The sequence below is a fragment of the Delphinus delphis genome, chromosome 11 (genome assembly GCF_949987515.2).
Source record: "Delphinus delphis chromosome 11, mDelDel1.2, whole genome shotgun sequence".
NCBI classification, from domain to species: Eukaryota; Metazoa; Chordata; class Mammalia; order Artiodactyla; family Delphinidae; genus Delphinus; species Delphinus delphis.
Genome location: NC_082693.1, coordinates 43,814,560 through 43,835,754, shown reverse-complemented (window position 1 = coordinate 43,835,754; position 21,195 = coordinate 43,814,560). Strand labels below are relative to the sequence as shown.

General features: G+C 49.0%; 1 protein-coding gene across 6 annotated transcripts; it reads right to left on the bottom strand.

The window, feature by feature from the left end:
* Nucleotides 1-11: 11 nt before the first annotated feature.
* Nucleotides 12-20,389, bottom strand: DGKA (diacylglycerol kinase alpha). 6 transcript variants are annotated; one of them, XM_060026278.1, is made up of 24 exons: nt 19,141-19,268; nt 14,389-14,536; nt 13,895-13,968; nt 13,440-13,572; nt 13,115-13,189; nt 12,609-12,658; nt 12,176-12,250; nt 11,857-11,976; nt 11,629-11,743; nt 10,969-11,057; nt 10,713-10,832; nt 10,419-10,517; nt 10,161-10,244; nt 9,884-9,957; nt 9,505-9,579; nt 9,008-9,093; nt 8,827-8,916; nt 2,261-2,421; nt 1,919-1,983; nt 1,591-1,681; nt 1,109-1,307; nt 874-994; nt 622-682; nt 12-347 (listed from the first exon to the last, which is right to left on the bottom strand). In XM_060026278.1, exons 2-24 carry the CDS (start codon nt 14,450-14,452, stop codon nt 264-266), a joined length of 2,205 nt encoding a protein of 734 aa, XP_059882261.1. In that variant the 5' UTR covers nt 14,453-14,536; nt 19,141-19,268; the 3' UTR covers nt 12-263. The 6 variants fall into 6 exon arrangements, with proteins under 6 accessions (XP_059882261.1, XP_069397332.1, XP_059882262.1 ...); XM_069541231.1 differs by having other exon boundaries at nt 13,440-13,473; XM_060026274.1 differs by lacking the exons at nt 12-347; nt 19,141-19,268 and adding an exon at nt 20,181-20,389 and having other exon boundaries at nt 375-682.
* Between the last annotated feature and the right edge of the window lie 806 nt (nt 20,390-21,195).

The window sequence follows — 21,195 nt, the reverse complement described above, 5'->3', positions numbered from 1 at the left end:
AGATATCCCAGTGGGAAAAAAAGTCATTTTATTCAGATGAGGCACTTTCAATGTATTGTTTGTGATGTGTGTGTGTATGTGTGTGTGTGCACATGTGTATGGGGAATAGTGGAGATGGTGCAGGATAATAAATACTGTGAGGGTGAAGGAACACTCCCCTGAGCTGGCAGGAGTGTTTGGCAGCAATGTACAGAGCCTAGGGAGTAGAGTCCAGGCACAAGGAGGTGGGCTCAAGGCTGGCTTGGAGGCTGAGATGTCCCCCCTCAGCATAAGAAGCCAAAGAAATTGGAGGAGCGGGGGGGTGGGCCCACGAGCATGGGCATCTGGTTCCTGTGGGTAATCTTGATCTGGAAAGGAAGGAGGCGCATTCAGAGATAAGACCTAGTGCCTTGGGGCTGGAGCAGCAGAGATTTAGGGGAAAATCTGTAGGGTTCAGGGTGGGTTGCCAGGGTCCTAGAGAGGCCATGGTAGGAAGGCCAGGGGCTGAGAAATCAGGATTTGGGAGGAAGGGTGCACAGGGGAACTTGAGGCCTCAGCAGGAAGTAAAGAAGCTGTGGAATGGAAATTTAGGATCCACGGAGCCTGGGGGTTCAGTTTTTGGCAGGCATAGGCAATACTCACTGTACAGGGTGTCTGCATCCAGGGTTCTCCATCAATTTGCATGGGGAGGGTTTTTGTGGTGCTGTGTGAGGTCAAGGCAGATTGGTGGCAATTTCTTTATCAACCGAGTACCAAAACTCTGTTCTTAGGTTGGCCTTGAGACCCTTTGTTACTGAGGAAGGTCTGGTACAGTCCCTCCCCACCATTCCCATACCCTTCTGCTTTCCTGGTCCCACTCCTTCCCTCAGAGCCCCCAGCTTGAGTTTTCCTTACTGGAAGGTGATCTCAGAGCACTTGGCTAGCCGATGTCCAGCATTCTTGAGCTTGGTATAGATCTGGCCCATCTCAATTGCACCCTCCAGCCCTACTACTTCCAGCCGCTTGTCGCTTAGGTCTGGGGGGGTGGGAGGTAGGGAGACAGGTTTTGTAGAAGCAGGGTTCCTCTGAAGAGAGTCACACCTTCTCCTTAGTTCCCCCCCCCCTCAGCTCCCAAGGCTGCTCCTCTTACCTGGTACACAGGTTTTCAGGATATCAGGGTCGGTGATCACTTTGGCTGTAGCACCTAAGGCCTGGTTGATCCCATGGATATCGCTGTGCGGTCTCTTGGTGTCACCCCAGAGATTGGAGCCCCCATGCGTGCTCGGGATGTTTAGCACTGCAATGCCTTCTAGGGACAGGTTGCTCAGATCCAGTGGTTTCCCACAGATCTGAGGGGAGGAGAGCACAGATCCTTGCCTCACGGCATCATGATGGACGTGACCGCTCCCTCCACCAGATAACACACTGGGATGACTAGGATTTGGAGGTTTGCAAGAGGTGGAGGGAAGTAGGGACTGGTGTATCTTACAAACTTGGGAAATCGGGATTAGAGAGCAGGGAGGTCAAAGTATAGGTTCAAGAATATGAGAAGTTCCTGAGGGCTCCTGTGGAGGGAGAAAGTAAGATATAAGGGGCTAAAAAGGATGTGGGGTTGGCTCTCATCACACCCACCTCAACTGTCAAAGATTCCTCCAGCTTTTTGCACGTTGAGAAGATGGATTCAGAAGTGGCAAATTCGAAGTACCATAGCTTGTTCTTCATTCTGTGTCGGCCCCAACACCAGGCCCAGGAGGGAGGGGACAAATTACAGAGTGCTGGCACAGGTGGGCTAAGTGACAGGAAAGGGCATCAACCTCCCAACTGCAGTCCCGTGGGGAACAGGGAAGCTTGGTTGAGGGGCTTCCTAGAGGTGTCACTGCCCGTCTAAGCACCGAGTCAGACTTGGCCACCACGTGGTCCCTGCTACTGTGTATGCCCACACCCGCCCCCTCTCCCTCACCTGCTGTTGAACTTCTCAGGATATTTCTCCCGCATGATGTGAAATCGGTGAGCAATAGAGGCATCCTGGGGAGTCCAGGGCACATGAGATCAGAGGCTGCCTCATTCCTCAGCACAGAACCCTCTCTCTCTTTAACTCTCCAGTTTGGGAGTGATACGTCCCACATTCTGATTTTTTTTTTTCGTCCCACATTCTTTTCTTGCAACTCACACCACTGTGCCCACTTCTGATTTCCCTGTGTCACAGCTCCTTTACCCTCTACCTTCCTTTTCTGCCCTCCTCCAGCCTCTGCCTGCTTAACTCCCACTTCCTCCCGTCCCCCCCATGCCCCACTCCACTGACCACACCAATGGAGAAGTAGTTATTGATGATTTGAAAGGGGACTGGGTCACTCTTTTCTTCAGTTTGTTGGGGTATCACCTCCACAGACCATCGATCCATGTGTACCACCTTACTCGTCTCTAAATCCTTGAGGATCTTCCCCAGATTCTGTCCCTCATACCCTAAGGATGGTATGAAGACAGGTTAGCACTGAACCCTGGGTCCCAAATGGACCTCCTCTCAGCTCCCAGATCCACAGATTCCCAGGGATCCTCTGCCCTGGTTCTGCAGATCCTCCAAGCCCTAAGCAGTGAAAGGGCAGGGTGTTCAGTCATGGCTCCCATGGACCAATCTTAAGGTCAGACTCTTACTGACCCTTTTCTCCACACTGTCACTATCATGGAGGGTGAAAGTTCCCAATGTGTGTGCGCATCTAACAATATTGCCAAAGTTCATTTGGAAGAGTAAAGAAAATAGCCAGGAAAACGAAAAGTGCTGAAAAAGATAAGTGATGAATGGGAATAATCTCTCTCTTTCTCTGACGCTTCCTCTCCCCATTCTACCAGATAGAACACAGTATAGAGCAAGGGTATCAAAACAGGGTAATAACTGGCACAGTGACTGGAATAAAAAGTTCAATAGTAAAGAACAGAGTGCCCAGAAATAGACTCAAGTATATATGGGAATTTAGTATATCATGACATTTTAAATAAATGGCGAAAGATAGATTATTCAGTAAATGGTACTGGATGTAGAAGTCACCCCTTACACTAAAATAAACTCAAGATGGGTCAAAGAATTTAAATGTAAGCAGAATTTGTACTAGCAGAAAACATGAGTGGATGTTTCATAATCTTTGAGCGGAAAAAGCCTCTCTAAAGCATAGTACAAAACTCAGAGCCAAGCAAGAAAAAGACTGAGAAATACAATTATATGAAAATTAAAAACTTCTGAAATCAAACAGAAGTAAAGCAAATATGTTTGGAATTTTCAAAATTGCCACAAAATAAACTGAAATAGTTCTGACAAATAAATAAATAAAAAGACCTAACCAAGCAAACAAACAACTTCTGTACAGTTAAATAAACACACACCTAAATAAAAGACAAACTGGGAAAAAATATCTGCAGCACACATAACAGACTAACTTCTCCAACATTCAAAAAGTGCTTACAAATCACTATATTTAAAAAGTCAGAGGGACTTCCCTGGTGGCGCAGTGGTTAAGAATTTGCCTGCCAATTCAGGGGACATGGGTTCGAGCCCTGGTCCGGGAAGATCTCACATGCCGCAGAGCAACTAAGCCCGTGCACCACAACTACTGAGCCTGCACTCTAGAGCCCGTGAGCCACAACTACTGAGCCCACGTGCCACAACTACTGAAGCCCATGCGCCTAGAGCCTGTGCTCTGCAACAAGAGAAGCCACCGCAATGAGAAGCCCGCGCACCGCAATGAAGAGTGGCCCCTGCTTGCCACAACTAGAGAAAGCCCGCGTGCAGCAACAAAGACCCAATGCAGCCAAAAATAAATAAATTTAATAAAAAAATAATAATACCATTAAAAAAAAATTAGGGACTTCCCTTGTGGTCCAGTGGTAAAGAATCTGCCTTCCAATGCAGGGGACACGGGTTCAACCTCTGGTCTGGGAACTAAGATCCCACATGCCACGGGGCAACTAAGCCCGCGCACAGCTACTGAGCTCGTGCGCCTCAACTCCAGAGTCCACGTGGTCTGGAACCCATGCACCACAGCAAGAGAGAAAACCCGCAGGCTACAACTAGAGAGAAGCCCGAACGCTGCAACGAGCGCTGAGAGGAAAGATCCCACGTGCCGCAATGAAGACCGGAGGCAGCCAAATAAATAAATAAATATTTTTTAAAAAGTCAGTAGAAAAATGGCAAATAACTCAAGCCAATCACAGAAGAAATACAAATGGCCAATATTCATATTAAAGATGCTCAATATTACTAATAGTTAAAAGAATTGTAAATTAAAATTGTAAATTAGTTAACTTTTTGTGCCTATCAGATTGACAGACTATGAAGGCACTGAGAAAACCAAACGCTAATGGGATTATTAGTAAACTGGCACTCTCATTTGCTGTTAGTTGGAGCATAAATTGGTATTTCATTTTTGGAAGACAATTTGGCAACTTTTACCAAAACGTTATCAAATTTTATCAAAACATATTCTCCGACACAGCAATTCCACTTTTAGGAATTTCTCCTACAGAAACAAAAATCCACAGAGATGGATGTATAAGGATTTTTGCTGAGGTACTCTGTAAAACAGGAAAAAACTGGAAACAATCTAAATGTCCACCAGGAGGGGAAGGTTATATAAATTATGCCAAATCCATGCTATGAAATAATGTGCAGCTATTGAAATCAGAATGAAATCTCTATGTAGTATCATGGAGAGTTCTCCAAGACGTATTCAATGAATAAAGAAGTCCCAGGACAATGTGTGTAGTATGATCCCATTTATGTTTGTTTAAAAGTTATGTGTGTGAAAAAAAAAAAAAGTTATGTGTGTGTGTGAAAACAGGAAAATGCGTGCAAATAGGAAACAGTTATCTCTGGGGAGGAACGTGGAATTTGGCGAGGGGGTAGGGAAGAGGAAACCTTATGTGAAGACTCACACGTTTTACTTTTTAAAACCTTCCACAGTGAAAATGTACTGATGCATTACTTGTGTAATTTTTAAAAAATAAAATAACTAGTAAAATATTTATACTTTGAGCCAGCAATTCCACTCCTAGAAATCTCTTCTAGAGAAATTCTCACATCTGTGTGCAGAGATAGACTGCAGTATGGTGTGTAATAAAAAACTGAATGCTACCCAAATGTCTATCAATACGGGACTAGTTAGGGAATTCCCTGGAGGTCCAGTGGTTAAGACTCCACGCTTCCACTGCAGGGGGCACGGATTCAATTCCTGGCTGGGGAACTAAAATCCCACATTCCGCGTGGTGCAGTAAAAAAAAAGAAAAGAAAAGAAAAGAAAAAAGTCTTCACTTCCTCACATTCCATCAATGGTTCAACCCACTATAATTTGCCTTTCTCCATACCACCCTGCCGAAACTCTTTTGGCAAAGATTGCCAGTGATTCCTGCCAAAACCAATAGTATATCTTTAGCTCTCATTTTAACACATGAAACTCCTCACTCAGCCTCTAAAATACCACTAAAGTTACAGAGGACCTGTTCTGTTTTTTCTTAGTCTCTGTGGTAAGCAAAACAATGGCCTTTCAGAGGTGTGCACAACCAAATCTCCAGAATCTGTGCATATGTTGCCTTAAATGGCGAAAGAGACTTTGCAGATGCGATTAAGGATTTTAAGATGAGATTATCCTGGATTATCTGGCTGGGCCCTATGTAATCACAGGGCTCCTAATAAGTGAAAGAAGGCTACAAGAAAGAAGAGTCATGGAAGGAGATTTGACAACGGCAGCAGAGCTTGGAAGGATAACATTGCTGGTTGGAAGCGGGGGATGTAAGCCAAGGAATACAGGCAGCCTGCAGTAACTGGAAAAAAGGCAAGGGATTCTCCCCTAGAGCCTCTAGAAAAAATACAGCCCTGCCAACATCTTGATTTTAGCACAGTGGAAATGATTTTGGATTTGTGCCCTCAAGAACTGTTAAGATAATACATTCGTGTTGTTTTAAGGCACCATGGTGATTTGTTACAGCAGCAAGAGGACACTAATACAGACTCCTTTAATAATTCATCTGCTTCTGTTCAACCCTTAAATAGGGTGTTTACCAGGATCTGGCTGTCCTTATCCACTTTCTCTTCTTACCTCTTTCCCTGGGTAACTCATCTACTCTGAGGATGTCAATTACCTCCTAGAAGTTGACTCTCAAACACATATCTTCATCCCTGACTTCTCTCCTAAATTCCTAACATCAATTTCTGACTACCCACCACACATCTCCACCTAGGTGCTCCACTAATACCTTAACTCAGTACATCCAAAACCAAATCTATCTTTCTTCCTTAAACTGGTCCTCCTCCTATATTCCCTATTTTTTAAAAAAATTTATTTATTTAATTTATTTTTGGCTGAGTTGGGTCTTCTTTGCTGCGCGCCGGCTTTCTCTAGTTGTGGCAAGCGAGAGCTACTCTTCGTTGCAGTGCGTCGGCTTCTCATTGCGGTGGCTTCTCTTGTTGCGGAGCATGGGCTCTAGGCCCGCAGGCTTCAGTAGTTGTGACATGTGGGCTCAGTAGTTGTGTCTCATGGGCTCTAGAGTACAGGCTCTGTAGTTGTGGTGAACGGGCTTAGTTGCTCTGCAGCATGTGGGATCTTCCCGGACCAGGGCTCGAACCCGTGTCCCCTGCATTGGCAGGCAGATTCTGAACCACTGCGCCACCAGGGAAGCCCTATGTTCCCTATTTTAATAAATGGTATCCCCATCTGCTCAGTCCACAAACCTAGAAAATGTCTTAGACTTGTCTTTACCTTTTCCTCCACAATCCATTAGTTACCAAGTATTGTGGCTTCTACCCCATGACTCCACTGGTGCTGCCTTTGCTTTTGTGCTCATCATCTCTTGACTAGACAATTGCAATTGAGGTCCTGCCTTCTTCCTCCAATCCATCCTCCACAGAGCTCCCATAGCAGTATTCCTTCCATCAATCCCCCTTTGAATCTTAGGATTTTTTTCAATATCAACACAAGTTTTCATTAGTGCTGTATTTATATCATTATTTTCATGATTCAGATGGAATTAGCAGAAACTGCTATGAGAGTCTCATTTGCAAAACACAAAGTGAAGAGTCAGGGCTTCCCTGGTGGCGCAGTGGTTGGAGGTCCGCCTTCCGATGCAGGAGACGTGGGTTCGTGACCCGGTCTGGGAGGATCCCACATGCTGCGGAGCGGCTGGGCCCGTGAGCCATGGCTGCTGAGCCTGCGCGACCGGAGCCTGTGCTCCGCAATGGGAGAGGCCACAACAGTGAGAGGCCCGCGTACCGCAAAAAAAAAAAAAAAAAATGTGAAGACTCAAAGTTCATGATTTCAAAGTGTCTAATACTGTTAATGAAAAAAAAAGATGTTGAGGATTTAAGCATGCCTCCCCCACAAATGGTCATATGTTTACATACAAGAATTAAATTATATTATGCAGAGATATTTCTCCTTTCTGGAATAATATTTTATATAAAAAGTAATTTTTATTATATACAAACTATAATTTATATATATAAAGTATTATATATGCATACATACACACACACACACACACACACACACACCCACACACACCTATTTTTTCTTTTAGTTACATCTTTCATGAGTTCCAGAGCTCCCCATGGTTCAGGGATTGCACATTCAAATGCCTCAGAGGCTAGAAACGTAAAGTGAGTGACTGGAAGGGAGGTAAGAGGATTGTGGTGAATTGAAGGATACATGACCCACTTCTTAGAAATAACCAAGGTCAAAAAAATTCAAAACACTGCAAGACAAACAATACAAAACACTACCCATCATTTCTGTCAGTTTTCAAACTCTGGCAGGATGAAGTTAAAAACTCCTCACTACAGCATTCATGACCCTGCATTTTCTGGAGCCTGCACAATTCAGTCCTCCCTCTTCTCATTGCCCACTGTGCACCCTATGTCCCAGTCACAATGAACAACTCGCTTTCCAAAATGCACCACCATGTTGTTTGGTGACTCCTCTGGCCTTACACAACTTCTTCCACCTAGAATACTTTCTGCTCTCCTTAGCAGCCTCCTATTCCATAATCTCCTGTAAGATCTCAGAGCTGGACTCTGAATCCAAGAGCCTCAATTCCAAGACAACTTCCTCAATTCCAGGACGATTTCAATCTGCCCCACACTGACCTCTTTATCTACCAATTACATCTCTCAAACTTTCTCTTTGAAGGGAAAAAGAGACTAGAAATGGGAGAGCAGCTAGGAGACTGTTGCAAAAGACATGGGAAAAATTATGAATGAATGAATGACCCCTGATTACAGCTGACCCTTGAATAACATGGGGGTTAATCTGTGTATAACTTATAGTTGGCCCTCCGTATCCACTGTTTCTCCACATCTGTGGATTCAACCAACCATGGACTGTGTAGTCCTATAGTATTTACTACTGAAAAATATCCTCAATAAGTGGACCGGCGCAGTTCAAGACCATGCTGTTCAAGGGTCAACTGTAATTGGTTGGATAAATGAATGAATCATGGCCAAGCTCCCTGCTAGCTCCATCACTCAGCATCTGGCTTAGCTCTTATACAACCTTCCTTATTCCCACATTGTCCTCTCTACCCCCATATTCTTTGATTCTGAGCCCTAAGACTTGGGAGAAACAGAAGGATATTTTTAGGTTTATAGGGAAGAGGACTGTCACCCTTGACCCTTCTAGGTTCAGACTGTCATCCTTGACCCTTCAGGTCTTTGCTTCTTCCAGAGCTCTCTTCCTTTGGGACAATCCACTTTGGGACCCCCCCCCCATCTGTGCCTCTCTTTTCCACCAAGGCTTTTTCTTCACCAGATGCCTAAATGCCTTCTCTGTGTGCCTTTCCCTACCTACCCAACCCCCCCATTCCCCAGGAAAACAATTTCTAACCACTTACCTCCTCCCCATCTTAGGCAACGAGCCAGATCATTTCCAGTGCCCAGGGGCAACACAGCAACAGGAGGCACAAAAGGCAAGTTGGCTTTGTCTGTGGAGGCAGGTAAGGAGACGGATGAAGGGAGTTAGCTCTGGAAGGCCACTGCCCCTGGGCCCAGCCCAGAGCCGCTCCCTGCACTGACCAATGGTCTCTAGAATCCAGCCTACTGTGCCATCTCCTCCACACACCAAAACCCGGTAATCAGGAACATCTCTGAAGAATCTGAGCCTGAGACAAAAGGTGAGAGAGAAGATGAGGAAGGATAACTGGACTGAGGCTACCCAACTCTTGGACAGGCAGAGTAAGTACTTCTTGTCTCTCGTTCCTTATAACACCCTTCCCCTTTGTCAAACGACTTGTTTCTATTAAGGGTAGAGAAAAAGTACAATGGGGAAATCTTATAGCCACTTCTTAGTGGTGAGGGAGAGATTGGTATCTCCATTCTTTGAGAGCAGAACAGAGATGAGCTGGAGAATTCAGAGGTAGGGATACCCAGCAAAAGCAGCATTCTGAAGTCTGGTTTCTTGGGCTTCCCCTGGACCTCCCCTCCCAACAGGCACTCTTTCCTGCTCTTTTCCAACATACACAGATAGGCAGACACACACAAACCCTGCGATACAGCCCCTAACCTATACTCACCCTGGCTCGGGACCATCCTTTAGGAGGTTGAACACCTGTCGAGGGTTTAGTAGATACTGGAATTTCCAAAGCACCCTGTGTGGGGAAAAAGGAAAGCTCATGGCAGGGCACAGCATGGATATTCTGTACTCCACTCTCTCTGTCTCTTTTTTTTTTTTGGCCGTGCCGTGCAGCATGCAGGATCTTAGTTTCCCCACCAGGGATGGAACCCCCGCCCCCTGCAGTGGAAGCATGGAGTCCTAACCATTGGACCGCCAGGGAGGTCCCTGTACTCCACTCTCTTGATGTCCTCAAGGTATGTCCCCTGCATACACACAGATACCCAACCTCTGTCCATCTTCCCTCTCTATTTTACAAGACCTAGTAGAGCTCTTCTCACCTCTCCCCTTGCTTCCCACCACTCTTGGGGTTGACAAAGACCAGAAGTGGGTGGGTGTTAGAAACAGGGTCAATCTGCATTGAGGGAAGAAAACAAGGATAAGGAAAGCAGGATTTTGTCAGAGTTAAGATGGGTCCCGGAGACAGGAGCAGAGGGCTGGCATTCCCCCCAGGTGGCTTTCCCCTCCCCCAGGGAGCAGGAACCAGTCCCCAGGTTCCCCACTTCATTCCCTCCCATGAGGTCCCCACCACGAAGCCCAAGCCTCTCAGCCCTGTACCCGCAGTGCCTCAGAGGTGCTCAAATTTAAATCATCCACGGTCTTCTGGTTTGTTTTGCTAATTTTACGCTCCTGTCCAGAGGCCTAGGAAGGGAAGGAGGCAGAAGGAAGGAAAACTGGATTGTGTGAATCCATAAACAGATGAGAGTCTGACTTGAATCCTAAAAATATAGGCTCTCTGCTCTAAATGGCATTGTGTGCGTGTGTGAATGGGGGAAGCATTCCTGTCCCCTCCCAGCCGCTGTCCAGGGATCTCACAAGGACTCTGGGATAGATGGAAGATGGACGCAGGATGTGATCGCGGAGCAGCCCACAGTCACACTCATGGCCCATGGCTGGCAGGCAGTCGTCATGGATCTGAAAGACAAGGCAGGCACGGAGAGATTGTGGAGGGAACCTCGTCACCTCTCAGCTTGGGGTCTGCTACCGAAAGAGAGCCCTTGGGAGTAGGGCAACCAAGGCTGTAAGGGAGATGTGCCCGAGGGGGCCACCGGAGAGGGCAGCTTAGGGAGGGGCCCAAAGCAAGGCTGGAGGGATAGCTCCCGGACTGACCTCTAGGTGGCACCACACACAATGCAGCCCAACCAGACTGTGGTAGATCCGGATCTTTTTCTGACAGCGGTCGCAGCGTCCAGACTCACAGCCTCCTCGCACCCACACATGTGATTGGACCTTGGGGAGAAAGGCAAACTCTTGTCTGAGAGGGTCTGAGCAGGGACTAGGGGAAGGCCTGAGGGCAGCAATGGGCCAAGAGCCAGGACCAGGGCCAGGACGGGGGTGGTGATCTGGTAGGCGTGGGGTCACTCACACCAATGTCCTTCCGAGACTTGGCATAGGTGCTGACTTCGCAGGGCTGGGCCTTCATGGCACAGTGGTCGTGAACGACGTATTTACAGACTGGGCAAGAGTGAAGAAGGTCAGAGGCTTAGCTGCAGCCCCTCCCCCTATTTCTTCCTTACCTGGGGGTGAGACAGCATCACTCACTGAAACATGGCATATAACCCCTTGCTGTGAGGGTGTAGTACAGAACTCAAGTTTGGGCTGGGGGCTCACCTCCAAGACCTGTGCTTTTTGCTCACTCTTCCCCCTAAAAGAGCAATTGCTACTATATGCCCAACCCCACTCCATTCATGTGTCAGGAACTGAGCTGGATGATGTAAAGGAGGCCCAGATACAACAGCAACAATAACAACAACAATAATAATAGCTAATTTTTATTGCAGACTTAATAGTATGTACATGCACTACATGAAACACTTTTCTTGCATCAACTTATTTAAAGCTCACAATTACCTCATTCTCAGTTGAAGAAACTAAGACTTAAAGAAGTTATGTGGCTTTCCCAAGGTCACATAACCAGTCACTGGCAGAGCCCAGGATTCAAAGTCAGGTCTCTCTAAGTTCAGTGCTGTGTTCCCACAGATAGCTGGGCTGCCCCCCTCTTCCCACACTCCCAGGTTACACTCACGGTTACAGCTCAGCCCCTGTTTGCCAAGACCAATGCTCGACTCGCACAGGTTGCAGTAGACTGGTCGGGGGAACCTCTTGGGTCTCCACATGTGCTGCCCATTGTCCTTCAGGGTCTGGGAGGGCACAGCAGATGATCGGGAATGTCTAAGCCCTTAGAGTGCCAACCTCTGGCAAGTACAACCCAAGGCAACTGTTTTGCCCATCCTCACAAGTCTCTCCTACTCACCATCTCCAGACCCAGTAGCACTAGCAGTGGCACGGTGGTGGCACCAGCCCGGAGCCACTCAGCTAGGGAGACAGAGCCACTGCCATCATAGTCAATCTCTTTCATCATCTCCTGAAGAATCTGAGCAGAGAATGTGGGGAGGTGGACTTCTGGTGTGAGTAACCCCTCAGATCTGACACTTCTCCACTGTCCCCTAGGACAGCCAGCCTAGCCATCCTAGCCAAGGGCACCAGGCTGCCTGTCAGAGGTGGGGGGAGGTAGATAAAGGTCTCACTAGGGAGCAGGTACAACAAGGGACATGCAGGAAGAATTGCCTTACCGGCCTCAGCTCAGACACCTCCCAATCCAGGTATTCAGCCACTCGCATCATCTGTATGATGATTTTGTCCACTTCCTGAGGGCCGAGAGGGTAAGAGCCACAGCCATACCCTGCCTCACTACCACCATCCAAACCCTCCTCTAGAAATCAGGGTTCCTGAGTTCCACCCACAGACCCCCTCTCTTTCTCAGGTGTCTCTGCCAAGTAAATGAATGTCTATGTGTCTGTGTTTGCAACGGAGCCCCCAAGTCGTGTCTCCAGCATCCTCTTTTAGGGGTCAAGAGCTTGGGACCTACTCCCAGATTTAGTCCTAGAGGACTCAGCTTCTCCCTCTAGCTTCCTCTGCTTCTTAAGATCCTGAAAGAGTTGGGACGGGGGGCACAGACAAATGGACACATATTCCCTTGCACAGCATACAGGTCCCCCAACTCACTGAGCTGTCCAGGATCCCATTTCTGTCCGTGTCGTACAGCTTGAAGGTGACTGTGGGGTGTTTTAGGGGACCAGGGTCAGTTTGTGAGGGATACCCAAAGAATTCATAACAGAATACAGGGGAAACAAAGAGATAAGGAGAGACTTTTTGGATGAAGAGCCCAGGACTTGGGGCTGGGACTGAGATGGGAGACAAAAAGGGAGGGGAAACAGGTCTGGATTCCACCCTTGGTGAACCTGATAGGCGAGACAGTACACACCTCCCACATCCCATCCCGGGTCCTCCACACGAAAATATACAAGACGTGGGAACTAGGGTGACTATGGTGGATGGCGTTAGGTATAAGGAGTCTGGGGAAACAGAGGAAATGGGTCCATTCTCTGGCCCCACCTTTGTCTGGCCTGTCAGCCTTTAGGAATCCTGAAAAAATGAGGGAAGGAAGGCTGGGGAATACCCTCTCTCCCTTCACCTTTCCTTCCCTCTCCCAGTCCAGAATGGTAACTCACACTCTAGCTTGTCTTCTGGCCGGCCACCCTCCAGAAGGGAAAAGTAGCAGGAGACATCACTGAGACACACCACATCTGGTTACAGAAAGTACAGCAGATCTGAGGTTGGGGCTCCCTCCAGTCTGGCTCTTCTCTTTTCCTTTGTTCCAACTCTTCCCTTTAACTTTCCTCCCTCTGGCTCCTAGGCAAGCCTGGCTACCCTCTACCTCTCCCTCCCACCACCCTGCCCCCAACATGTGACTCAATTCCACTCTCACCCCAAAACCCACACTTAATTTCACTTTTCCTCAGGAGGCCCAGCGCAGTCCCATCTACGTGACCATACCTTCTTTTACAGTCTCTTCTAAGCAGTAACTAGTCTGGAAGGATTGAAACAGTGCCAGGCTTAGGGGACTGGGAACATTATCCACTTCCAGATAGATTTTCAGGAATTGCTGGAATCCTTCGTACCCAATGGCCTACGATGAGAGCAAGCATTACCCTGGGGAGATCTGCAGGATGGGAGTTGGGGACTGAATTGGGAGTGGTGGGGACAGTGACAATAAGTGCAGAGTTGAGAAGCACCCAAGGCAGGAGTATGGTTTATTGGGCTAAGTCCTGAGTTACTAGAATCTCTTGTTTTGTCCTAAAGCAATAGTTGCAGTAACAATGGATGCTGGGGAGAGAGGATAGCAAGGGTTGGGCCCAGAATAATCCTTGGAAGTTGGGCATCCCGATGGAGTAGCAAAAACAAAGGTGGGAGGAGTTGGTGAAGGAGAGGATTTCCCAGCTGCCACTCACATCTCCTTGGAGATATTCAGCCATTTCACCATCCTCAAAGAGCTTTAGGACATCACTGACCTTTCTGGTGGAGTCTAGGATGTGAAGAGAGTGAAGAGAGCATGAGTTTGGTTCAGCTCTCCCTGCCCTCTGCCACAGTCCCACCCAGACATCCAACGGGAAAGAAGATTCCAGTGAGATGAAAAAGAAACTCCAAGAAGAAACACAGAAGTACAGAGAGAAAAACATTTCATGTCCTCCAAGGTGGTTGCCCTCTTTATCTCTCTTCTCTGAGATGTGGTGCAGGCAGTCAAGATTCAGAGAAGGTGGGTAGAGAGCTAAGACCACGGGCATCTTCCTATTTCCCTCGCCTCTTGCTCCCAGCCAGGCATATCTCAGGAGCATCCCGTCTCAAGGCCACTGGGGAAAAGAGGGGGAACTTGGGGGAATGAAGAGGAGGAGGTATTGTCTAAGGGTAAGGTCCCCAGGACTGAATGACTGAGAGGAAGACTCACATTCCATGTATTTTTGCAGCTGGGCAAAATCACTGGGGCTTATTAGGCCCCTCTCCTTGGCCATCTTTCTTTTTTTCTTAAGGATGGACACGAAGACAGCTTGGTAGTAGTACTTCTGGCTCCTGGAACTCTGCTTCCAAGGGTAGCTCTGGAGGAAGATGACAAGAGCATGTGGCAGGACTGGCCAGCTGTCTGGGTCTCTTTGCTTCTGTATACTCTGTTCATTTTCCACTCCTACTACTATTTCTGTTCTTTTCTTGTCTCTGAGTCCCTCCCTAAGTCTCTTCCTTTTCCTGTGTTCCTCTCCTCTGTGTCTCTGTCTCTCCCTGACAGTGTCTGTCCGCTGTCTCTGTTTCTCTGACTCATCCCTGACTTTCTCTCCAACGTTTCTGTATCCTTCTCCAGCTCTCTGATTTCTTCCCCAACCTGTCTTGATTCATCTCTGACCATCCCTCACATCCCTGCCCCCCACCCCTCTTTCCCAGGCTATACACGTCTCTGGGAGTGTGTCCCTCGCCTGCTCCTACCTTTTCTCCCTCCAACCCCAATCTCTGTAGTCTCTGCCGGGCCTAAGCTCTGTCCCATCTCCCTTCGCATCCCGCATCCCGCAGACCCGGCCCTCCGGCGGTTCTCACTGAGATGGCGGCACGCCTCCCGGGCCACTACCCCATCTTGCTCCGCCTCCAGCCCCGGTCCCCAGCCCTGCTCAGTTACCACTCCCAGAGCCACCCACGCCCCGCAGCAACGACCTCTAGCGCTCCTGGCGCGCGCGACAAAGAACCAGCTCTAGCCGGGTCCCCAGCCCCGGCCCCGCCTCGTCTGCGTCCCGCAGAGCTCCACTGGGGAAGGGCGGGACCCAGGCACGAGAGACTGGGGAGAAGGTAGGGGAAGAAAGCTCTGAGCATCTGCCGGGCGTCTCAGCTCCAGGAGGGTTGTGCTGAGTGCGGGAGCCTTCCTTCCACCCTGCTAGGTTAGCAGTGTTTAGGGAGCCCCAACTTTCAGCTATGGGACCCAGGGACCAAGGAGGAGCCATCACGTGGATCATGCTGACCACTGACCCAGGGGCCAAGCTGCAGAGGGCAACTTGCCTTGCGGATTCAGTAACAGCAATAACAATATCTTACATTAGCATAGTACAACACCACTTTGGAGTCAAACAAAACTGGGGTTAGTCATATCTGGGTTCCATTCTTAGCTGTGTTACCACTGTGTGACTTGGGCAAAGTACAGCTATAAAATGGCAGAATGCTACCTATCTTTCACAGTTGTGAGGATTAAGTCAAATAATGTATGGAAAGTACCTAGTATAACACCTGGCATATAGAGGGCCTACAAGGAATGGTAGTTATTGTATTAACAAGTAAAATCAAATTCTATGAGATAGGGAATTATTGGTATAGCCATTCTACAGATGAAGAAACGGGAGCTCAGAGAGGTTGGGACTTCCCAAGGCAGGTGACAAGGGGAGGAGCCAAGGCTCCAACCCAAGAACTTCGTGGTGCAACCCCCTCCCCCACCACCTCTCTGTCCTCCTCTTGTTCCACTCTCCCCTTCACACACTGCCTTCTAGTCTCACTGCCCTCCTCTCTGTTCCTCAAGCATGCCAAGTTTTTCCCTGCTCAGGGTCATGAGACTTACTGCTCTGTCGGCCTGGACCATCCTTCCCCACTCTTGACAGAGCTGACTTCTTGCTTAAGCTGAAACGTCAGCTCCTCCAAGAGACCTTCCCTGATCGTTCTGTCCTAAGGTAGCCCTCCTCCTTTGCGTAGCACCCTCCTTTGTTTCCTTCATAGAATTTATCACAACTGGAGATTATCTTGCCCATTTATTTGCTTCTTTGTTTACTGTTTGTCTTTTCCTACCAAAATGTAAGTTCCACAGGGCAGGAACTTATCAGTCTTATTCACCACTGTATCCCCAATACCTAATGCCCATCATGTTATAAGTGCTCCATATTGGTTGTACAAATAGTTGTATGAAGCTAGGGAGTCATATATGGGGACTCTTAATCCAAGCGCGGTTAAATGGGATGCCAGAGTATCCATCTGGACAGTGAGGGGAACATGAGACAATGTGGGGCACGTATAGTAGGTGCTAAATTAATATTTGTTAAATGAATGAATGATGCTAAAAAGCACTTATTGTGGTACTCCATCCAAGGCCCTGACCTTCTGTCTCCCCTCCGCCCACTTATTTAGGGTGGTTGGGGCAGGCTTAAGGAGGCAGTTAGGGTCTACTAGAATTTTTTTTCTGATGGTGCAAGAAACTTCTCTGTAACCTCTGCCCTTGGGACATCTCTGCCACTCACCTCCATGTATAGCATTCCTGTTCTGGAGGCTCTCTGGGAACACTTAGAAGGGGGTTCTGAGACACTAATATTGTGGAGAAAGGACTCCACCCACCTGGTCCTTTCAATGACTATAATCTAACTTCTCCTGCCAACAGATCTAATGAATATATAATAGTCTTATGGCTAATGGGGTCTGTAAGGCTTAATTAGCCTCTCTGATTACCCCTGGGGATTCTTAGATGGCTCCAAGGTTCTAGGAAATGGAATCTGAGAGAGAAAGTGACAGGGAGAGAGCAAACAAGAGACAAACGGGAGAGAAGACAGAATACTTCTCTCTTGCCTGTCTTTTCACAAGCCCCCCCGGTCTTACATGTAGTATATAGGAGAAGTTAAAAGAAAGGACTTTTGAATTAGATAGGCTTGGATTAGAATTCTAGCTCTTGGGACTTCCCTGGCGGTCCAGTGGTTAAGACTCTGCGCTTCCAATGCAAGGGGTGTGGGTTCGATCACTGGTCAGGGAACTAAGATTCCACATGCCACGCAGCGTGGCCAAAAAAAAAAAAAAAAGAATTCTAGCTCTTGGGTGAGTTATTTCATCTCCCTGAACCTGTTTTCTTATCAGTAAAATGGTTACCTGGAGAAATCAGTCACCATGGGGGGGTTAAATAAGGTAATACATGCAATATACTTAGCAAACTGCATGGCACAGAGAAAGAACTCAGGAAACATTAGCTATTATTATTATTATTATTATTATTATTATACAAGGGTGGTACCTAGAGAAACATATCTGGAGATTAGGAAAAATGATGCCTTGGACCCAGGATGGCATAAATTCTAGGGACTCCCAGCAGCAGTGAACCCCAAGTTGTATACCTTCCCACTTGTGTCATGTCTCAGGCACAGGCATGTAATATCAGGATCCTGCATTTTGCCTCTGGGAGGGTGAGGAGGTGGCTATAGAAACTAGACTATCAGGGTCCAAGGACACTCCTGGGCTGGGACCTTGGACATAAAGGCTCCTGCGATTTTTTCAGTTGTGCAGGGCCTTAAAAATCTGGAACAAGTCCAATTTTGTCCTGCTCCATCCCAGCCCTGAGGCTGTAACCTGGGCTAGTCCAGACCAAGGCTAGGGCTAGGAGGGTGGGGTCTGCTGCCCAACCGCCAGCTATTTGTGACTCACCCTTCCCCTCCCTCCTCTGGTTTCCCTGCCTGCCCCTACCAACTTGGGGTGAGAAAGTAAGAAGTTGACTTGGAGGCAGAGAATCCTAGAGCGTCCTCAGAGCTGGGAGGCACAAACTGTCTTATTTTACAGAGGAAGAAACTGAGGCCCAGATAGAGAGCCACTCTCTCAGGGTCACACCCAGACTCTAGACATAGTGTCCTTAGTCCATTCCATTAAATCTTAGTGTCTCTGGTCTTCTAGATCTTATTTTAAACATTAAATACTAAAATTGCTGGTAACTGAGAGATAACTATGATTTCCAAAGCCAGTGCTAACATTTAAAGTTTCCTTTTTCACATCAACACTCATTGCTCACATTCCAAATCATGTAGGTTTACCATTACCCAAGAATCAGCTATGCCCCCAGAACACTCAGGCTGACCCAGCAAGGATCCCCAAGGGGCAGGCACTCCCTTTTGAGGGCCCAGACCTGATTACCTGGACTTCTGAATCCCTTAACCACACCAGGGCTTACATCCTCCTCCTGTTTCTGAAGACTGAGGGAGGGTCTCTTCCTTCCTGCCCATCCCTGCTACCAGTCAGTGGCCCCTGAGAGGGAATCATTTGGCTTGAAGCCTTAATATTTGTTAAGCCTCCACAAACATGGCAGATGGTAGTGTTGCCTGATTAAGGGGGTGGTGTTTGTGTGTGTGGGGGTGGGTGTCATTGTGCAGTACAGGAGGAAGTTACGATGTTGGCATGCTTGGGGGATGTGGGCTCATATGGTTAAGAGGTTGAGGAGATGCCCAGCAATACTTGCATTTCTTCCTCAGTAAAGCTCATTTCCCCCACTGAAAGGTGAAAAGTAGGATTCAGACCCAGGTAGTTTCAGAAACTTCCCGGTGACAGGTGTGGAAAGGAGAGGGGTGGGAAGTTGGGGACCAGGAGGCCAAACAAGAACCCTTCTCCACCCGTGCAGCGCTGTGCAGGTTCCAAAATGGACTTTCCTCCGACTCGGGTCCCCAGGAGCCAGCTTCAGCATCTGTCCGAATCATCGGGACAGATGGAGGGCAAGGTCTGCGGGAAACACTACTTACGGGGTTCTGGGCCAGTCCTCCCGCTGCCCCCCGCTCCTGGCGCAAACCCTTCTAGCTACCCGCTCCAGCTGTCACGCTTCCTCCTTCTCGGCCCAGCAGCCCTACCCTAGCCCGTGGGGCGTCCCCTCCCGCGGCCCCCGCCCCGGCCTGCTCCGGTGCGGGAGGGCGGGAGGCGGCAGGGGGCTCGCGGGGGTCTCTACCTTGCCTGCGGAGGGCGCGCTGTCGGAGCTGGAGCGCCGGCGCGGGAGCTGGAGCCCGAGCTGGGCTGGAGGGGACGGGCCAGGCAGACGCGGCTGCCGCGGGGCCGCGCCGCTCCTGACGACACAGCTGCCCGCCCCCCACCCCAGAAGGCCCGCCCGCCGGCGCCCGCGCCCGGCGCCGGGCGCCCCTAACTCTGGAAACTTCTAGTTCACCAGACCCGATTCCTCCCTCCCCCGATTATCTCCAGGGCTCTGGTCTGTGCCACTTTCTCCACATTCCTGCGCAGCTCATCTTCCCGCCCCGTAACAGCTCTGTATCTGTCTTTCCAATCACTCACAGCCTCTCCCCGCATCCCAACCCTGGGAGGCCAAGGTAGGGGGCGGGGCCGCTGATGAGACAGCTTGGCTGTTGCCCACCCAACCAACTTCTCACCCTCTCCTAATTGCTGCCACCAGGGGCCTTCCCAGCTCCTTTCCATCCATCCACCATGGATTGAATTCACACTCAGGAGGCTCCGCAGGAGCAAGGCCAGAGTTTCAGACTGCACATCCTAAGACCAGACACCTCCCTGCCACCATGGGCTCCACACTGCTTGACACTACTTGAGAGAATCTGCCCATCTTTGCCTCCAGGTTCCTCACCTCCGTTAAACCCAAACGCCAGGTGCCTCAGATTTGTTTTCCCCAGGCTAAGGACACCTCCTTCTCTCAAGACTCAGATTCTTCCCTTAAGTCTGGGGTTGTGATTCAGGTGCAAAGAGCATTCTGGTCTGGGGGCTTCCCTGGTGGCGCAGTGTTTGAGGGTCCGCCTGCCGATGCAGGGGACGCGGGTTCGTGCCCCGGTCCGGGAGGATCCCGCATGCCGCGGAGCAGCTGGGCCCGTGAGCCATGGCCGCTGAGCCTGCGCGTCCTGAGCCTGTGCTCCATAACGGGAGAGGCCACAGCAGTGAGAGGCCCACGTACCGCAAAAAAAAAAAAAAAAAAAAGAGCATTCTGGTCTGAATCCACCCTTTCTCCATGCCCTAACCCTCCCACTTTACCTGCTGGCCTTGGCAGGTGCTCTGGAAGGCCCTGGCCAACAGTCGGGGTGAAAGGAGATCCTTTCAGCTTCTCCTGTCTGGAATCTGTTTGTAGTTAAGGCTCTTGGGGCAGCATGGATGGTGGTGAGGCTGGTAGAGCAAGGGAGAGAGGCTGAGGCCTAGGGACTTACTGGTAGGAACTGAAGACCCAGGCATCCTGCTCCCTGGCCCCGCCCCAACTCTGTCTAACCGCCTCCTAGCCTTCATTGAAGTAGGGCACAGTAACAAAGGCTTGAGTTCCTGGAATCTTCCCTCATACACCTGGTGGTGGAGAGGGGGAGGGAGAGCTCTGATTGGAAGGGTGTATGTGGGTGTTGTGTGTATGTTGTACGTGTACACACATACAAACACAAATGTAATATATACATACTTTTGGTGGAGGCTGGAGAGGAGAAGGAATGAATACACGAGGCCCTCTAGTGGAAACAGAGGGGTCTAAGCAGTTCTTGACTGTTCTGAGACTTGTTGGAAGAGAATCCTCCATTTTTATCAGAAATATAGCTGCTGAGTAATAGGGTTTGGAGTATCGTTGTTGCATCTGAACTGGAGATATGAGGCAGCGGTTGGAGAGGACCTGTCTCTCTGCTCCTGTCTCCCCTCTAATCTTAAAAAGACAAAGACACTCCCCATCCTTCATCTCCCCTTCCTACATGACCTCCTCAGTCAGTAAATCATAAGCACTTTTTTTTTAATTAAAAAAAAATTTATTTATTTATTTTTGGCTGCATTGGGTCTTGGTTGCTGTGTGTGGGTTTTCTCTAGTTGTGGCGAGCCGGGGCTTCTCTTGTTGCGGAGCCAGGCTCTAAGCATGGGGGCTTCAGTAGTTGTGGCATGCAGGCTCAGTAGTTGTGGCACGTGGGATCAGTTGTAGCACGTGGGCTCAGTAGTTGTGGCTCTCGGGCTTAGTTGCTCTGCGGCATGTGGGATCTTCCCGGACCAGGGCTTGAACCCGTGTCCCCTGCATTGGCAGGTGGAT

Bases quoted from the DNA above. Each gene is read 5' to 3' on its own strand.
- DGKA (XM_060026274.1), bottom strand. From the start codon at position 14,452: ATGGCCAAGGAGAGGGGCCTAATAAGCCCCAGTGATTTTGCCCAGCTG. The intron at 12,659-13,114 runs GTGAGTTACCAT...AACACCCCACAG, and splicing joins GCCAGAAGACAAGCTAGAGT to TCACCTTCAAGCTGTACGAC. The intron at 8,917-9,007 runs GTCAGTGCAGGG...CTGCCTCCACAG, and splicing joins CTGGATTCTAGAGACCATTG to ACAAAGCCAACTTGCCTTTT.